Below are 10,087 nucleotides of genomic sequence, written 5' to 3' on the forward strand. Positions count from 1 at the left end.
AACATGAAGATCTTCCCCTCCAGTGAACTGTTAACTTAGTCACTTTATGACTTTATCAGTTAATCTGTTTTTGTTTGCAAGAATCATTCATCTACTGTTGTATCATATCATATGTCATGGCGAGATTTTTATTTCTCTGTGCACTATTCCTATGATTCTCATTTTGGAATTAGGAACTGTGGAATTATGACATTCCAACAGCCTCTGTTTAACCTCTGTTTTCAATACATGTTGACTGAGTGGGATCTGTGATGTGCTGGTTTTCAGGAAGGTATCAGGGATAAGCTCAGAGCGATTCCTATCGAGCTGTCTGTGTCCATTCAGAGCAGTAAGAGAGGCAAACGGCAGAGCTCTCTGCCCCAACTAATGCCAATACTGGACTCCACTGTGCCCAACAAGACCATCACTGAGGTATACTCACAACTTACTGCACGTTATGTAGGAAATCTAATGAACAGTCAATACATCTTAAGCTCTACTTTAATCTTTAGATTTAGAATGTAACTGATGTAGACTGTAAATGTAATTAATGTAAAAATGATTGATTGCCTTATACAATTTAAGTTAAGGAACTCAATTAAACTGTGTATTATCCTACATCTATGGGCTGATTAATGAAGCAATATAAAAAATAAAAAAAATAAAACACAGACTTGAGATTTGATTTGTCATCTTTCCTGGCCTAGGTGAACTTCTTGAAGGAGGGATGTGGCACGGACAACATCTGTCAGAGTAACCTACACCTGCAGTACAGGTTCTGCTACAGGGAGTCCAAACAAGATGTGTTTCCTCCTCTACCACTGTGTGTATCAGCAATACATCACAGACTACTAGAACCATGCAACACACACCAAGTCACAGATGCTCATTTAGCTCTGTTTACACCTGCTGTTAATATATTTGACCTGATCTCAAGTGAAAAATTATGCATTATTAACATATGTATAGCTGATGATCTTTTATATATTACTATTAAACACTCAACAAAAATCCTTATATGCCGTGATACTCTTTTAGATGATAGGATGTTTAAATTTGCATGTAAATAGGTTTCTTTGTTGGTACTGAATTTTCAAATCGATCTCTCAGGGAAAATGGTGTGCCGGTGATTTCTCTGAGCGATCAGAAGGACATCGCTCTGGAGGTCACAGTCAGGAACAGGAATGGAGATGATGCTCATGAAGCCAAATTGGTTGGGCATTTTGATGAATCCCTCTCATATTCAGGATTCAGATCTATTGTAAGTGAATCACAAGTCTAATTCTTCACTATTTCATTTGATCACTTTTTATGTTTGCATTCATTATTCCACCAAATATTGCTGTTTCTACAGTTGGTTCAGTAAGGGATTCAGTATGGCTCGGTTTCACATTATGATGTTTTCTTTTGTTAATTCAATCAGTCATCCACTATCCATACTTTACAATAAGAGAATAGCAAACTGTAAAGCCTTAAATACAACTATTATCTGTGCTATGGTGTTGTGTAACCAAACCCCTGTCGTCCTGTAGGATAAACATGTGATCTGTGCTGCCAATCAGAATGGCTCCCTGGCAGACTGCGAGCTGGGAAACCCTTTTAAACGGGATGCAGAGGTCAGTAATACTTCAAAGATGCAATATTACTCTATTTCATGAATTGCTATTTTAATATAAATGTTTTTTGTTTTTTTGTAGGTAACATTCTATATCATATTGAGCACAGGCAAAATATCACTCGACACCAAAGAAGTTGAGATCGACCTTCAGCTGGAAACGTATGTCTGAAATACCAGAATCACTGTTATATGAACTAAAATGGTGCTGTAATTTTATGATGAATGCATACTGATATTTCTGTTCTCATACAGAACAAGTTTACAGGAAGGCCTGGGCAAGATGAAGGCCAAAGCCAAAGTGGTGATTGAACTACTTCTTTCTGTACAAGGGTACGTATTATAACTTTAAGCATGCATGTTCTCTCCATTGAAAACCATTACTGTCTAGGAGAGAAAACTCAGAATTTTTCTGACTTTCATTACTTATTACAGTAATATTATGCAAGCTGCACTATTATATAGCAGTAGGGTTGGTGGGACTCTTACGCTTAAGTGTCAAAGCTTCTAAAGCAAAGGCTGCAAAGACTCAAGCAGGGTTTACCATGAAGTTGTAGGAATACTGAAATCAATATACTGCTGTCGCCTCTGTACTCTTGAGTAAAGCACTTAACCTTAGGTTAAAAGCAACTGTTAATAACTACTAACGTACTGTATCTCTGCCATCACATACTTACCAGAATGACTCCCCTTGTGAAAAAGAAGTACACTTAAGCATACTTTAGAGTACTTATTGCTGAAACAATACACCTTAAGTGTGAATTGAATGTTTTTGGAAACATGATGATTGCAATTAAAAGAAAATATGTTATAGCTTAAATGTATATTATATATTCAATTAGCTGAATTTTAGTGCTTTTGACCCACTATATATTTATATACAATTTCATAATTGTTTGTATTGTCTTTGAATGTACTGACTGAATGTACTGACAAGCATTTATGGTAAACTAAAATATACTTTAATGTGATTTCAAATTAAAGCGGTATGTCATGTTTTTAAATATATTTGTTATTACACATTTGGAATGAAGTTGAAGTTTAGTATATTTAAAATATATTAACTTTATATAATACTAAAGTTAAAATTATAATCAAGTAGCCTACTTTAAAACAAAAGTATATTAAAACAGTGATTTTAATGATATAATGTGCATATATTAAAAGTGTTCTTAATGTGTTAAACATTTATAAAAGTGTACTTTTATAAAAGTGTACTCTCTTCAAATACACACAAGCTGCCTTTTATTTCATCAATAGTACATTATCTGAAAGTACTGTTATTTTTTTACCTTCTATATAGTTTTAAGATTATACAATCATTTATATAATCTCTACAAGTGCACATTAAATATACTGTTAAGTGCACTTCTTTTTTTACAATGATCTATATACACTTACTTGTGGTTTGTCCAGTCACATTGTCAGCAAGCGTGTTGTATCAGATGGTGGTGTTTTCTTGTCGTTTATCAGGGTTGCCAAGCCGTCTCAGGTCTATTTTGGAGGTGAAGTCAGAGGCATGAGCGCTATGAAGACAGAGGAAGAAATCGGCAGCTTGGTCGAATATGAATTCAGAGTAAATGCAAAAGAAGTTTTAAAGAATCTACCTTTTTATATATCACTTCAGGTATCTTTGAAAAGCTCTGTTTTAAACTTAATTTTATTTTTTGAAGGTGATCAATTTGGGAAAGCCTCTGAAGTCTTTTGGAACTGCATCCCTGAACATCCAGTGGCCTAAAGAAAGCTCTGTGGGGAAATGGCTGCTGTATCTGATGAAGATCAACACCAAGGACCTGCAGTTAGTCACCTGCTCACCTGAGAGAGAGATAAACCCTCTCAGACTGAGTGAGGTACCAAATCCTCTTAGTTCACATCTGAATGAATGCTGTCAAAACATTCTGTTTTTCAATGTTTTAAACTGCTCAACATATTATGCTAGATCGAGAAAACATTTGTAAGAATTGACCTGAATCAGACTGAGATTGATGATTAACCAAATAACACCATGGACAAAAAGTAAACACATCTGTCATACTTTTAGGAGTCAACATCAACCAGGATAAAGCGTGAGCTAGAGGAGCGGAAACCATCTGAAGGCAGTAAAACATCCCTCTTCCATGACAAACGCAAGCACAAGATTCTGGTAATGAGGCTATTATTTATATTTGTGGTGAACTTTCATTTTTAGTAATGCAATAGGACCAAAACAACTTCTTGAAATGAACATTGTTTTCCTCATAGTCTTGCAGTGGGGATGCCAGATGTGTGGAGATCAAATGCCCCCTACAGGGCTTGGACAGCACTGCGGTCATCATTCTGAAATCCCGGCTGTGGAATTCCACTTTCCTTGAAGTAAAGACAATAAAGAGTGCTTATTTTGTTCCTTTGAAAGAATGTCTTGGTTGTTAAAGCATTCTGTTTTGTTTCCTCTCTAAAACAGGATTATGTGTCCTACAATTACCTCGATATAATAGTGAAGGCCTCCATAAGTCTGGATGTTTCTGCCAAGAACATTGTCCTTAAAAATCCTGAGACCAAGGTAACAGTTTTCTATTCAAGCGTAACACAGTTAAATCGGTGACCTTTAAGACATTAATAGATGTAGATGAAATATTGTGAGTCAAAAAACAGCTAGACTTACTGTAGATGTGATGGCCAGGTGAGGCTGACCGTGTTCCCGGAGATGACCGTGACTCCGTTCGGAGGCGTTCCCTGGTGGATCATTCTGGTGGCTGTTTTAGCTGGAATACTAATGCTGGCTCTTCTAGTTCTGTTACTCTGGAAGGTAATAAAGCACCCACATGCACATACACAGTGTAAATTAGCCACATGGTTAAGAGTTCTTTAAGAAATATTCCTGGTTAAAAGCTTCTATTTGGATTTTTCAATTCTAATTTCTCTTCTGATCTTTATTTATCCTGATTTACACTTTTAAAAGTTCTAAAAATGTATTTGGAGACTTGCACTACTCTGAATGTCATTTCATTAAACAAACCAAAAACCAAACAAAGTGTCAGTTTAAAAAAGAAAAATACCATTAAAATACTTTTTACTCAATAAAATAATATTTATAAAACGGATAGTTCCGGTTCTTGATTCTGATTGGTTGACCAATTGGGGTTTTAGGCACTCAGCAACGCCCCTTAACTGTTATAAATTCACTGTAAACCACGGCTTCTTGCTTTACTATAAATGTACACTTTTCGGAAATATTATTCTTTAAAAGAATATACTTGAGCAAAGTGCAAACTATAGTGCATGCTTATTGCATTTAAATTAAAATATATTATATTAATTTACATTAAATGCAATTAGTTTAACTCTTCAGTGTATTCAGACCCATAGGACTGAAATACATCTTTATATACTTTCACCATACTAATTTCTTTGAGTCAGTTAAAGTATACTGCCAAATCAACTAACAATTATTTATTGTAAACTACAATTTCAGTTGAGTCTTTCATGTATTTAAATAAATTAGTATTTACATATTTATCATGATGTTACAATTTAATCCATTTAAAATATATTAACTTTAAATGTAATATCCAATAAACAACACAGTTAAAATTATAAACAAGTGCTTTGCATTAGTATGCTAGTCAACACATCAAAATAAGTTCAACTCACAACAAAAGATTATGATTTAAAATACATTTTAAAGTTAAAAGTCTACTTAAGTGTGATAAGAAACTTAAGATATATCCTTAAGTGGTGCTTTACTTCATTAATTACATATTATGTGCAAGTACAGTTTTGTTGTTGTTGTTGTTAAATATACTTTTAGGATTTGAAGTACGCTACAAGTGCACTTTCAATACAATTACACACACTTCACAAGGGGTTAGTGGATAGCGTTGATAGTTAATGTGATTCTCTACAACTGTGGTTCCTCTGCTAGAACTTGAGGAGAACCGACTTCATAAATCCACTAAAAATCACCACCTAATTAAAGAAATTAAGCAAAGAAAATGCAGCAAAGTTGAGCAAAATTATGCTTTAGCATTTGAGTGCAGATGACACTGCCTTTAATATTTTAATGCATTGACATTCACACATTTTTATTCAGGTTTTACTGCTCAAATTGTTTTTGTGGCCAGCAGATTAATCAAATGAAAAGATGTGTTCGTGGAATTCCACTGACTTTAGTACAAATGTTTGCAATGACCCCTGAATTTGCCCCCTCTGTAGTGTGGTTTCTTCAAGAGGGCCCAGAAGGACGAGTATGATGCCGCTTTTCACAAAGCTGAAATTCACACTCAGCCCTCAGACAAACAGTCCACTGAGGCCTAGCTCTCCTTACCAGGGTAAAACACGATCGCTGCAGCAGATTGGTGTCTGCATGATGTGTGGCCTAACTCACTAACTCATCCTGTGCTTTGTCAAAAGGAAGGGAAAGACACATGCTGCACAGCGTGCTTCAATCTTTCTGTGTGAAGCTCGGTTTTGTTTTGTATTGTGTTGATAGATGTGCTTCTTCATGTCCTGTTTTGTCAAGCATGTCTCATCTCTGTATTCTCCAAAGCACATAAACGCAGAATGCGTTTTTGAAACATTTAGCATTTTGAAATGATGCTTAATGCGCCTCTGTTCTTTCTCTGTCAGTGTGGATTTTTCAAACGCTCCAAATATGAGGACAGCGTTCCGAAATATCACGCGGTGAGGATTCGTAAGGAGACGCGTCTCTTGAAAGATGGAAAGGACATGTTAGATCCTTTGGAGAAGAAGCAATGGATGACCACATGGAACGAGAACGAGAGCTACTCATGAGACTGTCTCTTTATTTTCTGTGGACAATTTTCTGCCATCAGGTATCTCTAGTTGTGAAAGTTTCAGAGGAACTCCACCTCTGCACAGTTTGCGAGCCCACGGTTATAGAGAGACATGGAAATGCCTTTACATAGCCATATGTTTCTGGTAACTAAAGGATAAAGACTGACTCTCGGATATCTCTAGGCTTTTTGTTTGCAATGCCACCCCTTAAAAGTGTTTGTATATTTTTGGAAGATGCATGAGATGCCAAGACTGAATTGTCTTGATTTTCTTTGTAAATATTTTACAATGCAGTTTATTTATTTTGTCTTGTAATTTTGTACTAAGATGCCTACTGTGCATGAACTGCCCAAAGATTATTTTTCATGTCTTTCGGTAACTCTTCGGTATGTTTTGAGGCCTGTCAGGTGAAGCTAAAGCAAGTGTCAGAAGAGAAAAAAATAAACGAGTCAATGAGTTACTACTGAAAAATGTTGTTTGACCCAAAATGCTTTGACAACACATCTGCATAATTTGATATATTTTTAACATGCCACATCTCTAGAATGCTCACAAAATATAAAATATTCTTGCTAATCATCATATTTTAATTTTGTTGCCAACTGTTGGTTGGTGATAAAGTTAGACTACCATTAAAGGAGCATTCAGCAGTTCTTTAGTAGTTCTGCTATCCATCGATGTGGATCAGCATGATTGTTTCAAGTTTCCTTATGCACAGGGTCTCCAAAACTGCAGACTTCAGTTCCAACCCTGCTACAACACACGCCTGTAATTATCAGACCAGAAGACTTTGATTAGCTGGTTGAGGTGTGCTCGATTGTGGTTGGAGCTGAAATCTGCAGGCTTACCAGGAGGAAGGTTGGAGACCACTGCCTTACGCCCTTACCTGTCTAACAAAAAGAATCTAACTGGGTATCAGGACTTTATCTGTCACCAAATCTTTTCTCCTTGTACGAATGTTTATGCCAGTTTTTTTTTTGGTCTTTGTCAATCTGTCTTCTGGCTTAAGTATTGTTCTGCTTCTTTGACCACACAGGTGCTGATTCTCTGCTGGTAAAGCACGATAATAAGTGTAATTTTCACTCTTTGTGTCACCAAACTACACTACACTACTAGCTTACACAGGCAGCTGCCAATGAGCCAGTGAGGATTCTCTTTGACGTTTTGTAAAACACTGCAGGGCACATCATTTCAACATGCCAAATATTATACATTGAGGGGGTGCCCCGCACCTAGTTTTATACAAAACTGTGAAGTCTTCATCTCATGAGAGTGTACACCATTCAGATGATTCTTCACAACAACATCTTAATGTCTAAAACTATTAACTATTAATAGCTACTCGTCAACTTATCACTTTTTACAGTGTATTACTGTCAAACGATTAATCGCATCCAAAATAAGTTTTTGTTTACATAATATATGTGTGTGCTGTGCATATTATGTGTATATATAAATACAAACACATGCACGTATAGATTTAAGAAGAATGTTGTTTATATATTAAATATATAAAATATAAATGTATATGCATGTAAATATTTCCAAATTATATGCTGTATGTGAATGTATCTATATATGCTGTCAAACGATTAATCGCGATTAATCACATCCAAGATAAAAGTTTTTGTTTACATAATATGTGTGTGCTGTGTATATATATATAAATACACACACATGCATGTATATATTTAAGAAAAATGTTGTTTATATATTAAATATACAGTGGGTATGGAAAGTATTCAGACCCCCTTAAATTTTTCACTCTTTGTGATATTGCAGCCATTTGCTAAAATCATTTAAGTTCATTTTTTTCCTCATTGATGTACACACAGCACCCCATATTGACAGAAAAACACAGAATTGTTGACATTTTTGCAGATTTATTAAAAAAGAAAAACTGAAATATCACATGGTCCTAAGTATTCAGACCCTTTGCTGTGACACTCATATATTTAACTCAGGTGCTGTCCATTTCTTCGGATCATCCTTGAGATGGTTCTACACCTTCATTTGAGTCCAGCTGTGTTTGATTATACTGACTGGACTTGATTAGGAAAGCCACACACCTGTCTATATAAGACCTTACAGCTCACAGTGCATGTCAGAGCAATTGAGAATCATGAGGTCTAAGGAACTGCCTGAAGAGCTCAGAGACAGAATTGTGGCAAGGCACAGATCTGGTCATGGTTACAAAAACATTTCTGCTGCACTTAAGGTTCCTAAGAGCACAGTGGCATCCATAATCCTTAAATGGATGACGTTTGGGACGACCAGAACCCTTCCTGGAGCTGGCCGTCTGGCCAAACCGAGCTATCGGGGGAGAAGAGCCTTGGTGAGAGAGGTAAAGAAGAACCCAAAGATCACTGTGGCTGAGCTCCAGAGATGCAGTCGGGAGATGAGAGAAAGTTGTAGAAAATCAACCATCACTGCAGCCCTCCACCAGTTGGGGGTTTATTGCAGAGTGGCCCGACGGAGGCCTCTCCTCAGTGCAAGACACATGAAAGCCCGCATGGAGTTTGCTAAAAAACACCTGAAGATTCTCTGGTCTGATGAAACCAAGATAGAACTTTTTGGCCTTAATTCTAAGTGGTATGTGTGGAGAAAACCAGGCACTGCTCATCACCTGTCCAATACAGTCCCAACAGTGAAGCATGGTGGTGGCAGCATCATGCTGTGGGGGTGTTTTTCAGCTGCAGGGACAGGACGACTGATTGCAATCGAAGGAAAGATGAATGCGGCCAAGTACAGGGATATCCTGGACGAAAACCTTCTCCAGAGTGCTCAGGACCTCAGACTGGGCCGAAGGTTTACCTTCCAACAAGACAATGACCCTAAGCACACAGCTAAAATAACGAAGGAGTGGCTTCACAACAACTCCGTGACTGTTCTTGAATGGCCCAGCCAGAGACCTGACTTAACCCCAATTGAGCATCTCTGGAGAGACCTAAAAATGGCTGTCCACCAACGTTTACCATCCAACCTGACAGAACTGGAGAGGATCTGCAAGGAGGAATGGCAGAGGATCCCCAAATACAGGTGTGAAAAACTTGTTGCATCTTTCCCAAAAAGACTCGTGGCTGTATTAGATCAAAAGGGTGCTTCTACTAAATACTGAGCAAAGGGTCTGAATACTTAGGACCATGTGATTATTTCAGTTTTTCTTTTTCAATAAATCTGCAAAAATGTCAACAATTCTGTGTTTTTCTGTCAATATGGGGTGCTGTGTGTACATTGAGGAAAAAAAACAAAAGATTTTAGCAAATGGCTGCAATATAACAGAGTGAAAAATTTAAGGGGGTCTGAATACTTTCCGTACCCTCTGTATATTATATATTAAATTATAGTAATATAAATATGTACATTTAAGGTTTTTTTAAAGACGTTTGTTATGCACATCAAGGCTGCATTTTTATTTAATCAAACATACAGAAAGAACATTAATCTTGTAAAATATTACAATTTAAAATAGTTGTTTTTTTCTTTTTTATATATACTGTAAAATATAATTTATTCATGTGATGCAAAGTTAAATTTTCTTCATCCATTACTCCAGTCTTCAGTGTCACGAATATTTTCAAAATATATACTGTATTTGTATTTATATATACATAATAAATATACACCGTACACACAGCACTACTATATATACATTATATATATATAATATATAGGCCTATTAAACATGAAGTAATACACACACAAACAATCTTTGGTTTA

At 36.3% G+C, this 10,087-nt stretch overlaps 1 protein-coding gene across 3 annotated transcripts in view; it reads left to right on the forward strand.

The window, feature by feature from the left end:
* The window catches only part of LOC306875903 (integrin alpha-6-like), a 28,980-nt gene extending 22,147 nt beyond the window's left edge, over positions 1-6,833 (forward strand). For 2 of the 3 annotated variants that reach the window (XM_079426699.1, XM_079426701.1), the window contains exons 13-25: positions 268-411; positions 687-802; positions 1,090-1,240; positions 1,512-1,595; positions 1,677-1,756; positions 1,850-1,927; positions 3,068-3,170; positions 3,268-3,444; positions 3,636-3,737; positions 3,836-3,946; positions 4,035-4,133; positions 4,254-4,379; positions 6,200-6,833. In XM_079426699.1, coding sequence (XP_079282825.1) covers positions 268-411; positions 687-802; positions 1,090-1,240; positions 1,512-1,595; positions 1,677-1,756; positions 1,850-1,927; positions 3,068-3,170; positions 3,268-3,444; positions 3,636-3,737; positions 3,836-3,946; positions 4,035-4,133; positions 4,254-4,379; positions 6,200-6,364 — 1,536 coding nt within the window. In that variant the 3' untranslated portion in view covers positions 6,365-6,833. Of the gene's footprint in view, positions 1-267; positions 412-686; positions 803-1,089; positions 1,241-1,511; positions 1,596-1,676; positions 1,757-1,849; positions 1,928-3,067; positions 3,171-3,267; positions 3,445-3,635; positions 3,738-3,835; positions 3,947-4,034; positions 4,134-4,253; positions 4,380-5,785; positions 5,902-6,199 lie in introns of all 3 variants that reach the window. The other variant, XM_079426700.1, reaches the window with a different exon arrangement.
* The last annotated feature ends 3,254 nt before the right edge of the window (positions 6,834-10,087 follow it).

The sequence above is a fragment of the Barbus barbus genome (genome assembly GCF_936440315.1).
Source record: "Barbus barbus genome assembly, chromosome: 10".
Lineage (NCBI taxonomy): Eukaryota > Metazoa > Chordata > Actinopteri > Cypriniformes > Cyprinidae > Barbus > Barbus barbus.